Source organism: Pinus tabuliformis, chromosome 5_2, assembly GCF_031772625.1.
Source record: "Pinus tabuliformis cultivar Carrire ecotype Pingquan chromosome 5_2, CPIR1, whole genome shotgun sequence".
Lineage (NCBI taxonomy): Eukaryota > Viridiplantae > Streptophyta > Pinopsida > Pinales > Pinaceae > Pinus > Pinus tabuliformis.
The window spans coordinates 287,596,400-287,615,005 of record NC_142306.1 but is presented as its reverse complement, the minus strand read 5'-3'; the positions used below and the strand labels follow the sequence as shown (position 1 = coordinate 287,615,005).

At 34.2% G+C, this 18,606-nt stretch overlaps 1 protein-coding gene across 1 annotated transcript; it reads left to right on the top strand.

Moving 5' to 3' along the window:
* The first annotated feature begins 331 nt into the window (after positions 1-331).
* LOC149158669 (protein LURP-one-related 17-like) lies at positions 332-1,576 on the top strand. Its single transcript, XM_089436278.1, has 3 exons — positions 332-745; positions 852-1,094; positions 1,211-1,576. The coding sequence occupies exons 1-3, from the start codon at positions 494-496 to the stop codon at positions 1,340-1,342; spliced, it is 627 nt and encodes a 208-aa protein (XP_089292404.1). The 5' UTR covers positions 332-493; the 3' UTR covers positions 1,343-1,576.
* Positions 1,577-18,606: the final 17,030 nt, after the last annotated feature.

Here is an 18,606-nt window from a genome sequence, read left to right as displayed (position 1 = left end):
CACCTCAAAAAAATAATTGGGTCGGTTCCTCGCATATGGTTGTAATGGGTGAATATTGGCATAATCCTCGCCCGTGGAGCCAACTTTAGATTCCATATTTTTTAAAAGACACCCACGAGGGGCCACCAAGTTGAATAGCTGTCAAATACACAGATGGTGGCCTGTGTCCAGTTGTAAACCTGGTAATCTCATTCACAACGAATCATGTAGGTGTTGTCGATAACACCAAGAATCACGGAGGTGTTCGCAATAACCCCAGTCAACTCAAGCGCAATCTTTGGGTATTTTTCAAATGAGATTTTCTCCAATCAAGAATTTAGAAGCAGAAGAGCAGGCACTCAATTACAAAAATGGTCCTCCCCAAGCCGATTCGTCATATCAAATGCACCGCCGTCTTGGCCTTGGCGTACTATCTACGTTATAGGGACCTTCAAATACAACATATCGTTCACCCTTTCTCTCATCCCTAGCCTGGCTCCTACTCTCAGTAACAATGCATGCCAAGATTCACCCACAGGAGCCAGGGTTCAGAGGGCCTGTTGTGCTGGACGATAAGCTTTCCAACTCATCTGCCACAACCCTAACGGTGTGGAGGAAATCTCTGCTTTTCAGTTGCAATGGTTTCGCTGTTTTCGATTCAAGCGGGAATCTTGTGTTCAGAGTGGACAACTATACTTCAGATCTCAAAAATGAAATTGTTCTCATGGACGCTGGAGGAATGGCACTCCTCACAATACGACGGAAGGTAGATAATTTTTCTCAATTGGGCTTCAACTTTTTACCTCCCTGTAACGAAGAAGAACAAATATCTGTATTGTTTGAAATAATTATTTGTACCGTATGTGAGACAGAGCTGGCTCAGCTTGCCGAATCAATGGAAAGGTTTCAAGGGAGATTTTCGGGAAGGCCAAAAACCATTGTTTGTTGTTAGGAGGGCCACCTCTCTGCTAATTCCCACAAAGACTTTAGCAGAGGTTTATATGTATTCTTCGGCTACAAACAAAGCGAAACCACAGTTTGACTACCGTGCTGAAGGATGTTATGCCAAACGTTACTTCACCATTCTCAACAGCTTTAACGAAGTCATTGCAGAGGTCGGTTTCTTTATTTGTGGTTAACCCATTTTCAGTTGTCTCGTTTACATATTAAATATTTTGTATTTGTATTGTATTCCCTACAAGTTCTGAAAGAATTCTTTACGATATTGCAGGTGAAGCCAAAGCAGGTGAGGCCAGAGGTAAGATTGGGAGCAGATGTGTTCAATTTGACTGTGAGCCCTGGCTACGATCATGGTTTCATTATGGGGTTGATTTTGGTTCTCGATCAGATGATGCCGTCTTGACTGGTGGGGGCATTTCCAGAATTCGAGACCATCAACGAATATGTCTCTATTTATCACTTGTGGTTCATGGAATTGACAGTTCCATGAAGCCAATAGTTGAGAAAAATAGATATCGAGAGTTCCACCGTGTCCGCATAAGGGATATATATCATGTAATTCGGCTCTCCAAATTGTACAGCATCACTGAAAACACCCCTTCTTTCCTTTTTTTGGTAATGTATGTCTAAATTTATGTACAGTGATGTGTGCTTTGACGGTAAGTCACATGGGCGAAGCCCGGGCAGACTGAAGTTCAAATCTCATTGAGTACAATGACCTGCTGTGGTGGCAGCTAGAGGGGCGGATTCCCCTTTCCCTATACCCGACTTGCAGGTGGTTGGTTATGCTTTTGGTGTTATAGTGGCAGCTATGAGGTTTGATCCTTGGTCTCCCATAGATTAGGCCTGGCAGTTACCGATTCACCATGTGGTTAAAAAAAAGGGTATGTCTAAATTTATGAAAGATATATAATTATGCTTAATGGTCAATGATATTTATAAATGTGGTTAATTATGTTTAAACATGGTCAATAATTATGGTTCAAACATGAAATTGTGTCAATTATCGTAAATTATGTTTAAGTATGGTTTAATTGATTATGAAAATGATTGTCTTGATATGAAAATCAATCATAGTCAACCATGGTCAAGTATGGTGTGGGATGCATTATAACAAAAATTATCTCAATAAGAAAATCAATCATGGTCATCCACGGCCAACCATGTTTATTTTAGGCTTCTAATATTTATTTTATGGTTTATATAACTTGGGTTTATTTTATTTCCTTTGGTTTAATATTATTCCCTTTAGTTTAATATTATTCGCTTGGGTTTATAATCCTTTGGTTTTTAGAATTATTCCTTAGGTTTTAATATCAATTCCTCGGGTTTATTAAGATAAAGTTCAAATTCCCACAGTTTAATATTATTACCTTGGGTCTAATATTATTTCGTCGACTTTATAGTCCCATGGGTTTATAGTATTAATCCATTCGGTTTATTATATCAATCATGGTTAACCATTGCGAATGATGGTAAACCAAGGTCAATCATGGTTGACGAAGTTGAACGATCCTCGGCCATGTTTTATAAAATGAATCATGTTTAATCATCAATAGTCATTGTCAACCAAGGTCAATCATGATCAACGAAGTTGAACGATGGTCGACCATGTTTTATAAAATGCGTCATGTTCAAGCTTCCACAATCATGGTAAAGCAAGATCTAACGTCAAATTGTGCCACTGATTGTCTCGATATGAAAATTAACGATGGTGAACCATGGTCCAATGTCGCATTGTCACAAATATTCTTTCCATTTCAAAATGAATCATAGTCTACCACGATTAATCATAATCCAACTTCGCATTGTGACAAGGATTGTCACAATATGAAAATCAGTCGTTCTCTATCATGGTCAACCATGCTTATTTTTAGGTTTGCTCTATTTATCTAAGTGTTTATATACCTTGGGTCTATAATATCAATACGTTAGGTTCATAATCACTTGCAATTTAATGTTATTCCCTTCACTTTATAATTCATTGGGTTTATAATATTGATCTCTTAGTTTTATTCATCCCTTGGATTTATAGTATTAATCCCTTGAGTTTATTATTCCCTTGTATTTAAAATATCAATCCCTTTGGTTTATTAATTTATGGTTTCGTATTTGTTTTTTTGTTATTTTTTTCATTTGGTTTATTATCACCTAGGGTTTTTAATATCAATCCCTTTGGTTTATTAATTAAAAAGTTTAAAGTCTTACAACTTAATAATATTCCCTTGGGATTAAAATTATTCCCTTGGGTTTCTAGTATTAATCGCTAGGGTTTATTATTTCATTAGATTTGTAATATCAATCATGGTGAAGCATGGTCAACCATGGCCAGCCAAGGTCAATCATGTTCAACCATGGTGTACCATGCTCAACCATGTTTTAGAAAATTAATCATAGTCAACAATGGTCATTAATGGTAAACAACGGTGAAATGTCGCATTGTGATAAAGATTGTCTCAATATGAAAATCAACCATGGTCAACCATATTTGTATGTCTCATTGTGACAACAAATGCTTCCATATGAAATAAATCATGGCCAAGTATCACCAATCATTGTTAACCGAGATTCAATGTCACATTCTGCAAATGATTATCTCAATATAAAAATCAACCATGGTGAATCATGGTCTAATGGCACATTGTCACAAAGATTGTTTTAATTTGAAAATGAATCATGGTCTAGCATGATCCAACTCTGTCTTTTGACAATGAATATCTCAATATGAAAATCAATAACAGTCAACCATACTCAACCATGTTTATTTTTCGGTTTATAATATTCAACTAAGGGTTTATATACCATAGGTTAATAATATCAATATGTTGGGTTCATAACCCCTCGGAGTTTAAATTATTCCCTAGGATTTACAATCCACTGGGTTTATAATATTAATCCCGTGGGTTTATTCAACCCTTGGATTTATAGTTATAATCCCTTGTGTTTATTATTCCCTTAGGTTTATAGTGTCAATCCCTTTGGTTTATTAATCTATGAGTTCAGTTTAAGTATTAGGGGTTTACGCAGTGCATTATATTAGATATTGTTTTTGGGATTCAACTGCGTTAAGTAACATTTAATATTATTCCATTAGGTTTGTTATTCCCTTGGGTTTATTTGTCTGTATGAATAACATTAATGTCTATCATTATTTTTCAACTACATTTATTAATGTGGCTGTGCATGTGATTGATATACACCTATCAACGTATATCAACCACATTTATTAATGTGGTTGTGCTAATTATATTTGAAAATAAGTTTTCACATTTTTCTTTATTTCCATAAAAACTGCCTTTTATATACTTTTCTTAATTCTTCATGCTAATATTGTCTTTTTTACATGGGTTATTTCTATTTGAGAATAAAAGTAAACAAAAAGGATAGTAGTTTTTCTTTTAAAATTGTATCTTTTAAAAGTGATTGGTGTTAGATAATGACTTTCCTTTAAATATTGCATGTGAAATTTTGGAGTTAAATAGTTTTCCGTCATATAGTATGTGGATGTTGACTTATCAAACTAACATCATTGCATGGGTTGGAAAATTACAAAAAAAAAGATAAATAACTACATAATCTAAAGATATTCAACACCATGAAAAACCTCTAAGACACCTAAAATTATGAAGTTTGACAGTTTTTACTTGAATTTACAAAAATCCCTACCAGTTTTTTTCAAAATATGACTGTAATTTCCATAACTTTTAGGGAAAAAAAAAACATAATCGTTACACTATGGCATAATCATACATCCATGTGTCATAATATACAAAGTGTTCTGACAAAACCTCTTCCAAAGGAGAAACGTCGTGTTTGTGGACTATTTTAACCTATAGTGATCCAAATATATGTGGTTAATAATCTCTTTAAAGGAGAAAATGCTTTATCGCACCAGAAGTTTGAACAGTTGATAGATAGGTTACCCCACATAAAGGTTAATAACTTGTCAATTATGGCGTGCACATCAGGTCATTGAGTCATTTTTTTATTTGTGAAAACCCAATCAACTCTCGAGGTTGAAGGTTTCTGATTCTGATCTAAACAAGTCGTTGTGTTGCGCACGATATACCTGCCCAACAAAGTTTAACACCTGCGATCTGGTGCAAAGCACTGCAAGAACACAGATGGTGACCCAATCTTAAAGGTATCTTGCAAATACAAGTTTTCAAAAATAGTAGTTTCTTTTGTATTTTTTAGATTGCAGTACATTGCTGACTCAATTGTGTTCACATGTACTTTGGAAATTATGAATGATACTGCTTTTAAATGAAGTAATTTCAGCAATTGGAAATAATATATATTGGGAAATTATGAACGAGAGGCTCTGGCCAACACATGGCAGCCAATAAAATTCACCCATATCGAACTCCCTCCCATACACTGTTGTAAAGGCCAACGGATGTACCATTAGTAATCTGGTCATAAGCCCCTCCTTTGAAGCCTGTGAAGCAAACATGGCATTTACAGAAGCGACCGCTTAAAATTGGTTGAGAAGGAGCAACATTGTTACAAACATAGTAGCCATGGTTGGAGCATGTTGCCTGACTTCATGCAATAGCGACTACAATATTATTCCTTGGATCATCAACTACACATACTATGCTTGCTTCACTTTTTGTGGAGACATAGACATGCTATTAGCCAATAATTTTCCTTTTCCTTAGTAAGTTTCTGGGTATTGTAATGGGATGGTAGTTTTTCTCATACATAAAACTAGTGAGAAGAACAAAATTCATTGCCATGGAGAGACATAAGTATTTTCTATTCATATTGGTTAGCTTTGGCATTAAAGAGAAGGTTAAAGAGAAGGGAAAGTAACCTTTTTTTCCTGATTCTATTGCTGGCTGAGCGAGGCGTTTCTTACCTGTGAAAGTCTCCCCTCAAAATTCTGACTGTTAGCAATGAGCGATTTGAGGGGTACCATAAGGATTGAAGAAAAAATTAGTCCTTCGTTTTCCTTCATGGATTAGAAAATAGATTAAGACCGTCAACGACCCAAGTGAATACTTGACCCACATTTATTCGAATCCAATGAAATATACACTAAAACAATTGTAATTAATAGAAGTGTGAAGGATTTTCAGTTATTGTATTAGATATTGATGTTTCAAGCATTCACAATTATAGAAAAATCACATTTTTGGTTCTAAAAATCTAAAAAGCAGAGTTTGAATTGATGTAAATGAACATTTTTTTCCGAATCTTTGGGTTTAAACTTGATTGGAAACATCCAAGAGAGAGGGAATATTAAGCACTTTTAGAGGTTTATTAGTTCAGAAGGAAGGCATTCAACTAAAAGGCATTATGATTTTATGTATTAGGTGGTCTGCTCGCATATTAAGCATTACAGCTTAATGTAGTGACACACAACAAAAGTATGGATTTTGACTATGATTCCATTCTTGCAGTGCAGTGAGAATATGATTATTGCCAACGTAGTCTTGTCATCGTGCAAGATGAGGTTGCATAATCTTGCCTTGCGTATGTTTGTTTCGTTGGATATGCCTTGTTTCTATACCCATCAACTTCTATCCACAATTCTTCACTTCATGGAGATGCCACATAAGACCCTGAGAGATTAGATGTATATGTGCTAATGTTATTTATTTAAGTGAAAAAATTGATTCTATTTCCTTCAATAATATAATCCAATTAAACGAATTTGAAATAAATGCACACAAGGCTTTTAATATCTTGAATTTGCTAATTTTCAATAGTCAACAAAATAATGCGGAAACCTAAAATATGATTAAAATGAACAAGGGAATTACCCAAGATTGTTGTACCTTGCCTTCTGTAACTAAATTTCCAATCAATATTGGAAAATACAAATTGAGTTCTGAATCCAAATTCAGTGGATTAAAAACCATAAGCCAAGGTAGGGGCAGGTTAAGTGTATGTACTAATGAATTATACAAGTGAGCTTGTTAATTCTAGAGTCCATCCAACACATGCTTGAGAAAAGGCAGGGGCAAGCGTGTTGTTGGATAAATAAAACTTGTAGCTTCATGTGCAGGGGAAGCGTGTTGTTGGATAAATAAAATTTGTAGCTTCATGTGGAAGCCTAAAATTTGCAACTTTATATGTTAGCCAATTTTTGTAATTTGGTCGTTGTGCTAGTAAATAAAATTTGCAAGGTTATGTTACGGCCACCATGTGTAACACATGCGACATCATTTTATTAAGTCACCAAATACGTTGAGGGATGCGTGTCTGATCATTCTGGTATGGGACGTCACATGTGGGACAAGTGGTGCTTGAACATTCCATTATCAATGGCACGCTATGCATCCACCCTGAACCCCTGAGTCCTGACCCCTCTTCTCTCTGCCTCATTCTGTCCTCTACCTCACACTATGCAGAGGAATTTCACCCTCTTGGACCTCCTAGGATCATATCAAATGCGAAAAATAGGGATAGTTGGCCTCAAGGAGTTACATTTTGTCTCGGAAATTTCTTTCACTCTGGGTTCATCTTCGAGTATTTCTGTTACTTCGGTAATAGAAATTTCCTTAATAAAAATTTCGAGTACAATGGAGTAGGCCACTAAATATATTTTTTTTATCAATTTCACCCCTTTAATCAATTTCAGAGAGGTGAGTTCACTCTAAATTCTGAGATGCCAGTATATTTCGAGTCGGGGTTCTTGACTTGCAATTGTTCAAACCTGCTAAATTTGACCTATTAAGATGGTTTTTCAGTAAACCATAGTTGGGTTTTTTCAAGAAAATGCAGGTGTTTCCATGCTTATATGTCTTCATTATAGATTTTCCAATGAATGTTTGACAGGTAATGAAATCCAAATTCCAACCCTGCCCCTGACCCCTCTTCTCTCTGCCTCATTCTGTCCTCTACCTCACACTATGCAGAGGAATTTCACCCTCTTGGACCTCCTAGGATCATATCAAATGCGAAAAAATAGGGATAGTTGGTCTCAAGGAGCTACATTCTGTATCGGAAATTTCTTTCACTCTGGGTTCATCTCCGAGTATCTCTGTTACTTAGGTAATATAAATTTCCTTAATAAAAATTTCGAGTACAATAGAGTAGGCCACTAAATATATTTTTTTTATCAATTTCACCTCTTTAATCAATTTCAGAGAGGTGAGTTCACTCTAAATTTTGAGATGGCAGTATATTTTGAGTCGGGGTTCTTGACTTGCAATTGTTCAACTTTGTTAAATTTGACCTATTAAGATGGTTTTTCAGTAAACAATAGTTGGGTTTTTTCAAGAAAATACAGGTGTTTCCAGTAAACAATAGTTGGGTTTTTTCAAGAAAATGCAGGTGTTTCCAGTAAACAATAGTTGGGTTTTTTCAAGAAAATACAGGTGTTTCCATGCTTCTATGTCTTCATTATAGATTTTCCAATGACCATGAAAATGATGGATGAAATACCTTGGCCTGGCATGTTGCTGTGAGATTATTTTTGACAATTGGGTCAGTTGAATCAATAGGGTGAGTTCGACTAGTTTGCTTATTCACGCTTTTTCATCTCGTTGCATGTTTATTTGGTATTCATGCAATTGCATTTGAAATGAAGAATCTTCTAGAGGTGTCTAGAAAAGGAAGGAGGCCCTTTTGCATGCACAACATGGTCAGTTGTGGGGTTCCGCTCTCATTCTTGTTTGTCTCACAACATTGCAAGAAGATTTGTGACTCTTCTCAAGTGGTTCTTCTATAATTTTGTTTACTAGTTGCTCTCTATAATTTTCTTTACCAGTTGCTCGCAAAGACATCCCAGCCAGCAAGCCATCCAGCCACCCATTGCCAAAAATCCAGTCAAAAATCCAGATATAAAGCCCCCTTTCAGTGCCTTTGTTCAAGCGTGGAAGGATTGGCTTTCCCTTTCCATTACATACAATATCAGATATTATTACACTTACCACTAAAAATTCTTCACCAATTCACATTTACTCCAAAAAAAAAAAAAAAAAAATTAATTCATATTTGTTTTTACTTTGCTACTTGACCGATTGGCATTTACTCCAAAAAAAAAAAAAAAATATTCTTATTCAGTTTTAGTGATGACATTTTATACCCTAAAATTGAGATTCTTCCTGTATATCCCTCATACCCAGAAGTTTGAATGCCAATTTCTAAATGACTTACCTAAAATATATTTGGTCTCATATGTATCATGACATGCTGCTTCTCTTTCAGTCCTATTTGGACTTTACTTTTTTCATTCTGTAATCGTTGAAATTCTTCCTGTATATCCATCGTACCCAGAAGTTTGAATACCAATTTCTAAATGACTTACCTAAAATATATTTGGTCTCATATGTATCATGACATGCTGCTTCTCTTTCAGTCCTATTTGAACTTTACTTTTTCATTCTGTAATCGATAACAACAAATAAATAAATAAAAATGAATTGGAAAATTTAGTTGAAGGCAATCCTAAGTTAGGCATTTCATGTCTAAACAATATGCAAACAATATCAGGAGTTTAGTTTTGTGACTAAGAAATATGCAGTCAATAACAAGAGTTTCTGCAGTCTATAATGAGTAACAATAAAGAATGAATTTTTTTATATTAAATGATTAAATTTAAATATAAGGGAAACATTTTGATATCTATAATGAGTAACAATAGCAATAGATTAAATTTGAATATGAGGGAAAAAATTTGATATTTGGTTATAGACCATTATAGAATCTCTTGATCGAGACAATGCTACCTTGCATTTTTTGACTTGAGCAATTTTTTTTTAGCTATGCTTGCTTGCAGCAGTCATTTGGTATTTTCTATGAAGTAATGCTCTTATCTTAAAATATAAGTCTTGCATTATAATTAGTAACATAAGTTACAACAATACAAGGGAATAAACTACATGCCTACGCAAAAAGAATTATCCACGCATACCTACTTGTAATTGATTTCATGAGTGTTATTGAAGCCATAACGCCATTTTGTTTGTTTCTTTGCGTGCATACCTACTTGTAATTGATTTCATGAGTGTTGTTGAAGCTATAATACCATTTTTCTTGTTTCTTTGCAGGTTTCCGAATTTGGACAAGAAATATGAAATTGCATCGAGATGATTGTATGTAGAAACAATTGTATGTCGAAACAATTGACTGTATGTAGAAACAATTGTATGTCGAAACAATTGACTAAAAAATAATATTGTCCATGCAATTCAAATCTACACCAAGACTGTACCAAGATGCATTGCATTGAGGATTATCCACCACAAACTAGAGAATGCTAACATTATAGCAATCCATAGCAATAGGGTGAGGGAAGGACGAACTCGAGAATGCTAACATCATAGCAATAGGGTGAGGGAAGGGCAAGGCCTAGTCAGCGGAAAGAGACGGAAAGGGTCGAAGAACCATGGCTAACATAAAACCACGGTGAACGATGGAAGATGGAAAAAATGCACCATGGAAGATGGCACACATGCAATAACAGCTGTGGGATACTATTTAACATTAACATTAAACTTGGGCTTATAGTTTCTTTGCTTTAATATGAATTAATACGGAAGACAGTAAGAGTTCAGTTTAAACTTTGGTTAAAGAGATATAATTTAAAACGGAAGAGGAGACTTTGGTTAAAGGCGTACATAATTTAAACGGGCAGGGAAAACTTTGGTTAAAGGCATACATTTAAAGGGACAGAGAAAACTTTGGTTAAAGTCATACATTTAAAAGGGCAGATAAAACTTTGGTTAAAGTCATAGATCATTTGCATCCAAAAAAATGCTTTCTAAGAGCGCAAAGTTGTTTAGCCAATACCCATTCAGATAAATGATATTTAAAATTTAAATTAATTTTTTTTATTAAAACTTTGGTTAAGATTTTGGAAAAAGGGATAGTCAACCATCAACTAGTAGCGATTCAATGGCTATCGAACGCAATATACCATTCCTATGGGAAGGTGTAATAATGTCTCTAGTGATAATTGATCAAAATTAGTGAGAAAAATTTGAAATTTAGTGATATAAATTTATAATTTTATAAAATTTAATAAGAAATTTTAAATTCTTATTTTCATTAAAATAAATACACGGTATAAAATAAAATTTTGAAATTTGTAAATTTTACTGAATATCAAAAGAAAATATTTGTTTTCCTTTTTCTACACTTAATGTAATAGATAATATGAAAATTCAATAAGATCATCTGCCAATAAATCAAACAATCGAAACTATAAAATGACCAACTGAAAAAGGACCCACATAGTGAGGAAAAAAATTGAAAAAAACATGTGACATAAAACAATAATATTTCATTTTACCAGCCATGTTGTCTCTGGCTGAAACAAGAAGCTGCAACAAGTCGTGCTGGATGAAAAGAACTATTTTCCCAAAAAAATTATCTGAACATTCACATACCACCTCAAAAAAAAATTGGAAACACGTGAATGTGTGATGGTCGGTTCGTCGCATATGGGTCTAATGTGTGGATATTGGCATAATCCATTTTTGCATCCAGGTGTAGTTTTGTTTCATCCATGTTTTTTTTTCTTTCACTCATGTCTTCATTGAAGATAACATAGACCATCTACCTACTCTCATTTGCTCATTTTTTTTAGATATCTTATGAGTTCCACCATAGCAATTGCTTCAGTGGGAGTTGCTCCTATTTCACTCAACATTATCTCATAATGTACTAAAATTTTTATTTTGAACTTGCTCATGATCAAGCATTTTTGGATTTTCCCAATTTGTTTCCATTTTGAGACGAGAGTGCTGCTAGCCCACAATTCACATGCATATAGCATCATTGGACAAACTAGGAATTCAAAAAGCACTTTAATCATTTTCCAATCCCATAAATTTGCCTCTCTACATTTGTTTTGAAGAGAATATAATGCTTTCCACCCTCCTAAAATTATCTTCTTTCTGTGGTCCTCCCAATTGAGTTTGTTGTTGAAATCAATCCCAAGGTACTTGTACTCATTTACTTCTTCAAGAATTTTGTCTTCAAAGAAGAAAGTATGTTGGCTTTGCTTCCTTTTATTAGAGAAAATCATTATTCTGGTCTTTCTAGTATTGACTTGCATCCCCACTGTGCTACAAAAATGCTTAAGGGAATATAAGTGCATTTGCAATCCATGGGCCAATTTAGAAATCAATACAATATCATCAACATATAAAATAAGCTTTATCACAAACTCCCCCAACCAAACACTATCTCCACCTTGCAGATTTAGCCACTCTTCCAATTTATCAATATATAGATCAAAAATAGTAGGGGATAGAGGGAAACCTTGGTTGACTCCAATGTCAGTTCTAAAGCTTTCTGAAATACCTGTTGAGGTTCTAATTTTGACTTTCACTTCTTCATAAAGTCTATGGAAAATGACTCTATAATACACAGGAATTTCAAGTTCTTCCATTCTACACAACTTATCCCTAGGGATTGTGTCAAATGAATTTTTGAAGTCAACAAAGTAGCAAAATACTTCTTCTTTGTCTCCCCAAACCTTTTTAACAATATGTCTCAACGTGATACCATGATCCACTGTAGTATGTTTTGGCCTAAAACCCGCTTTTCCTCTTGCCCTCTTTTATTTTACTTATGCCCACTTACTAATCTTGTCTTCTACCATATTGCCGAAAAGCCTTGCAAACAAAGGATTCATCATAATTGTTCTATAGTTGGATGGATTATTAATGTCTTGACTTTTAAAAAGGGGCATTGCTAGGCTAGTTGTCCGGTCTCTTGGAAATCCTTGTTGAATGATGTTGTTGAATATTTCCATGATGGGTGGTGCAAGAGCATTCATTCCCCATTTTATATACTCTGCTTGAAATTCAACCAAGTCCTTTGCCTTTCTTGTTTTCAGCTTCTTAATTCCATTCTCCACCTCCTGTAACATGAATAGCTTTGAATTTGTGTTGATCCTAGGGTGGGGCTCCACCTAATATTCTTTCTCATAGAGTTTCCGTGCATATTCAAACAATTGATTGGTTGTAATATTATTTTCAATTTTCTTCTCCCTTGGTTGCAATTCCTTCCAGAAAAGCTTTGGATTATTCTTGCTTAAATACATTAACTCTTCTCTTCTTGTTTGCATGAACTCATCTCTTTTCCAATTTAGTATCCACTTATATAACTTTACATTCATATTCTCATTCCCTTTCTTTTTGAAGGTTCTCCTTGCCACTTTGCATTCCTCATCAAACTAAACATTTACAGGAAAGCAATTTGATTATGATTTCTTATTTTTTTTCTCTTTTGCACTTCTCAAGTGCACTTTGAATTATATTTGTTAACTCATGATTGTTGAATCTTTTGAAACCAATTTTCTCCTTCTGAATTAATCTCTCTACATTTCCTTGAAGATGGTACAATTTTCTTGTGTTAGAAGAATTTTTCCCCTTGATAATGATTGTTGAGAGCATTGGGTTTTCCTCCTATGCTGCCTTTCTTCTAACCATGTTAGCCTTATATAAATTGGGTTATGGTATGATTTTAAGTCCCAAATATGCTCTCCAATACTAACATCATCTATCTTTTCTATCAAGCTTTGTGAACACATCATATAGTCAACGACACTTGCCCCATTGTATGTGTTGCAAGTGAAGTTCTGAGACCTTTTCTGTATATCTAGACCGTTGCAAGTAGTTAAGTTGAAAGCCCCACACAGTGTAAGAAACTCCTCTCCAAAATGATTTCTAACTTTGTCATCTTCTGAACACCTCACCCATTGGGGATTCTCCCCTTCAGTGAGTCAAATAGGATTGTTATCCTCTTTGCAACAAAGAATGCTAGCTTGATTATTTGTTGTTCTAGCATTGAAATCTCTCACTAAAAGAACTTCTCCCTACTGAGAGTACATGAAAATATCTTGTTTTAAAGCTGCATACGGATCATTGCTCTCAAGCCCCTTATTTTTGTAAGTTTTTTATACTTGAGGGGAAAATAGCATGCTGCAAATATTATGTGATTCTCATTCTCTAATATTTTCAACCATAAATATTGTTTATTTCCATCTTCTTTAATTAATTGAATGTGATGACCTTCTTTTTCTTTGAATAAAACTAGTATTCTCCAATACCCTTTGTCATTGTTTGCTACCTTGTTTTAAACTGCCAACTTCAAATAACCGTCAAATACAGGAGTTTTGCAACTATCATGCTCATGAGTTTCCATAAGACAAATTATGTCTCTACCATCCAGAATAGGGCCTAACCCGGTTCCCCTCCTCCAAGGAGAACCTCTACAATTCCAACAAACTAAACATAGATAGACCTGGGCAGGATTTGACTGCTATGTAGTTTGGCCCATAAGACTGAAATTTGAGTATTCAACCCTTTTCTTCCATGCTTCTCTTGTTGTTTTCGTCCATGTTATTGAATTTTCTATTTTTTCTTTACTGCCATATTGCTACCTTGTTTTTCCTGAAGGCCCAAACACTGCAATAACGACTTTACCATTGTACAACCATGACCTTTTCCCTTCATTTCTTGTTGTTCTAATTTTCTCCACTTCATCGCTTCTCTCCTCTTGTTGTTTTTTGTTTAAATCTTCATCGAGGAAGAAGTGTGAGACTTTCAAGAGTTTCTTTGTCCCCAAAAGCTGGTGTTTGTATTGCACGCTTGTCATGGTGACTTTTATGGGTCGAGGCCTCTCTTCACATATCCTCCCAACCCTCCTTGCTTGGCAAATTTTCCCTTTCCAATGTAGTTTCTCTTTGAGAAAGTCTCTTGTCAAATTGAGAGTACTTTCATTCTTCCCAAAATCTGTTATTCCCCTGATAATAAAGTTTGTTTTCCTATCATGTCTTTCTTTGTTTTCTATTTCCTGTGCTCTACGAGCAGTTACATCTTCTTCTTCCTCTGTCCTTATGTAATCGTTAGCGTCTTCAGCTCCAGCTTTGATTTCTTTTGGACTATCTTTCCGACTGTCCCTTTTTGCCTTCTCTTTGGAAATTTCTATTTGCTGAGATACTTGTGTATCTACCTGATTTTGTTTAGAAATTAGCACATCCATGTTTTTTGTTATTAATTCTTTCATGCTTTGCAACACTATTTTCATGCTTTGCCATTCTTGTTTTCCTGTCTCTAGAGCATGTTGTAACATTGTTACCTGTTCTTTTAAAATTATATTACCTTCCATTAGACATCAGTTTGCAACTGTGATCTTTGAAATTTTGCAGTCCCTTTCCTGTTCTTTGGCTTCCAAAATCTCTAGCCTTGTCTTGGCCTTCATCAGTTCTTGGATATATAGATCTGATGACCAAGTAAGACGTGTAGATGCGAGACTCTAAATGATTGATTCTTCTTTATTTTTGTTTCTCTTATTTATTTTCTTTCTCTAGATTGGTTTTCTTCTCACTTGTCCCCATTTAAGGCGAGTAAGTCTACGCCTTAAAATGCCCTCATATTGCTTTGCATTTACCGAAATCCACTTCCCTATTTTGTCTATTAAAGAAATTTTGACTTGACCCAAATGATTTGTTTCAACAAAATCTGAGATTTCCTTATCATTTTTAACATTTTTACCATTTTTAGTATTGGCACCACCTTCTTTCCCTTTCCCTTGCAGCAATTTTTCCACATGTAATTTGGTTCTTTAGATTGTACAACATCACCGAGAACACCATGTTCGTTTCTCTAGAGAGATATTTGACCCTGTTAATATATGATTATGGTTAATTATTGTCAATAATATTTAGAAATGTGATTAATCATGTTCAATTATGGTCAATAACTATGGTCCAATATGAAATTGTGTCAACCATCGTCAACCATGTTCAAGCATGGTCCAAAGTATGACTATGAGAATGATTGTCTTGATATGAAAATCAATCATAGTCAATGGTGGTCAAACATAGTCTGGTATCCCATAGTGACAAAGATTGTCTCAATATGAAAATCAACCATGGTCATCCATGACCAACCATGTTTAGTTTAGGCTTCCAATGCTTATTTTAGAGTTTATATAACTTGGGCTTATTTTATTGCCCTCGATTTAATATTATTCCCTTGGGTTTAATATTATTAGCTTGGGTTTATAATTCTTGTGGTTTTTAGTATTATTCCCTTAGGTTTTAATATTAATTGCTCAGGTTTATTAATATAAAGGTTCAAATAGCTAGGGTTTAATATTATTCTATAGGCTTTGTAATCCCATGGGTTTATAGTATTCATTCGTTCAGTTTATGATATCAATCATGGTTAGCTATTGCGAATGATGATAAACTAAGGTCAATCATGGTGAACGAAGTTGAACCATCATTGACCATGTTTTATAAAATGAATCATGTTTAAGCATTGACAATCATTGTCAATCAAGGTTAGTCGTGATCAATGAAGTTGAATGATGATTGACCATGTTTTATAAAATGCATCATGTTCAAGCATCCACAATCATGGTCAACTAAGATCCAATGTCACATTGTGCCAATGATTGTCTCGATATAAAAATTAACCATGGTCCAATGTCACATTGTCACAAATATTATTTTCATTTCAAAATGAATCATTGTCTACCATGGTTAAGCATGATCCAACATTGCATTGTGACAAGGATTGTCTCAATATGAAAATCTATCATCGTCGACCATGGTCAACAATGTTTATTTTTGTGTTTATAATATTTATCTAAGGGTTTATATACCTTGGGTTTATAATGTCAATATGTTAGGCTCATAATCCCTTGTGGTTTAATGTTATTCCCCTTGTTTTAAAATCCATTGGGTTGATAATATTAATCTCTTGGGTTTCTTCATCCCTTGGATCTATAGTATTAACCCCTTGGGTTTAATGTATCAATCACTTTGGTTTATTAATCTATTGGTTCATATTCGTAGCATTTAATATTATTCCATTGGGTGTATTATTTCCTTTGGTTTTTAATATCAATCCCTTTGGTTTATTTATTAAAACGTTTAAATTCTTAGGGATTAATATTATGCCCTTGGGTTTATGGTCCCCTAGGTTTTTAGTATTAATCCCTAGGGTTTATTATTTCGTCGGGTTTATAATATCAATCATGGTGAGGCATGGTCAACCATGGCTTACCCAGGTCAATCATAGTCAACCATAGTGTATCATGCTCAGCCATATTTTATAAAATCAATCATGGTCAACAACAGTGCAACATTGCATTCTGACAAAGATTTTCTCAATATGAAAATGAACCATGGTCAACCATATCCGTATGTTACATTGTGACATAAAATGTTTCCATTTGAAAAAAATCATGGTCAAGCATTGCCAATCATGGTCAACTAAGATCCAATGTCACATTGTGCAAATGATTGTCTTAATATAAAACTCAACCATGGTGAACCATGGTCTGATGTCATATTGTCACAAAGATTGTTTCCATTTGAAAATGAATCATGGTCTAGCATGGTAAAGCATGATCCAACATCGCATTGTGACAAGGATTATCTCAATATGAAAATCAATAATGGTCGACCATGGTCAACCATGTTTATTTTTGGGTTTATAATATTTATCTAAGGGTTTATATACCTTAGGTTTATAATATCAATATGTTCGGTTCATAATCCCTTGGGGTTTAATATTATCCTCTTGGATTTATAATCCATTAGGTTTATAATATTAGTCTCTTGCGTTTATTCATCCCTTGGCTTTATAATATTAATCCCTTGTGTTTATTATTCCCTTGGGTTTATACTGTGAATCCCTTTGGTTCATTAATCTATGGGTTCATATTCGTAGCGTTTAATATTATTACGTTGGGTTTATTATTCCCTTGGATTTATTTATCTATATGACTCCTAATATCATGATTAATATTAGATCTATAACATTGACATCTATTAGCATTTTTCAACGATATTTACTAATATGATTGTACATATAATTGATATACACTTATTAACATATATCAACCACATAACCACATTTATTAATGTGATTATGCTAATTATATTTAAAAATAAGTTTTCACTCCATAGCCGTTACTTTTATGTGCCTTTCATAATTCTTCATAGCTTTCCTAATTCTTCATGCTCATGTTATATTTTACGGTATTTCTGTTTGAGAATAAAAGTAAATACTCAACAGAAAAGATACTCGTTTTTCTTCTAAAAGTGATTGTTGTTACATAATGACTTTCGTCTAAATATTGCATGTAAAATTTTTGAGTTAAATAGGGCTTCGTCATATATTCTGTGGGATGTTGACCTATCAAACTATCATTGCATGCGTTAGAAAATTACAAAAATAAGATATGCAAATACAACATCTAAAGATATTTATTTATTTTAAACAATAAATGAATATAAACGTCAAATCAACTTAAAAACTATTACAAATCCTTTCAAATTCTTTATTCCAAACTCAAAAAAAAGAAATCAATCATAATCATATATTCATAGGTCATAACATAAAGGAAATGCTGCGACAAACCTCTTCCAAAGTAGAAACGTTGTGTCCGTGGACAAGTTTGACCTCCGGTGATCGAAATATATGTGGTTAATAATCTCTTTAAAAGGGAAAACGTTTTATCCGTGCACAAGTTTGAACGGGTGATAGATGGGTTACCCAACATAAAGGTTAATAACAAGTCGGGTAGGGAAGATTTCCGGGAAAGCCAAAAACCATTGGTTGTTGTTAGAAGGGCGACCTCTCTGTTAATTCCCACAAAGCACAAAGCCTTTAGCAGAGGTGTATATGTATTCTTCGGCTGCAAACAAAGAGAAACCACAGTTTGAATACCGTGTTGAAG

Bases quoted from the DNA above. Each gene is read 5' to 3' on its own strand.
- LOC149158669 (XM_089436278.1), top strand. From the start codon at position 494: ATGCATGCCAAGATTCACCCACAGGAGCCAGGGTTCAGAGGGCCTGTT. The intron at 746-851 runs GTAGATAATTTT...TATGTGAGACAG, and splicing joins TCCTCACAATACGACGGAAG to AGCTGGCTCAGCTTGCCGAA. The intron at 1,095-1,210 runs GTCGGTTTCTTT...ACGATATTGCAG, and splicing joins TTAACGAAGTCATTGCAGAG to GTGAAGCCAAAGCAGGTGAG.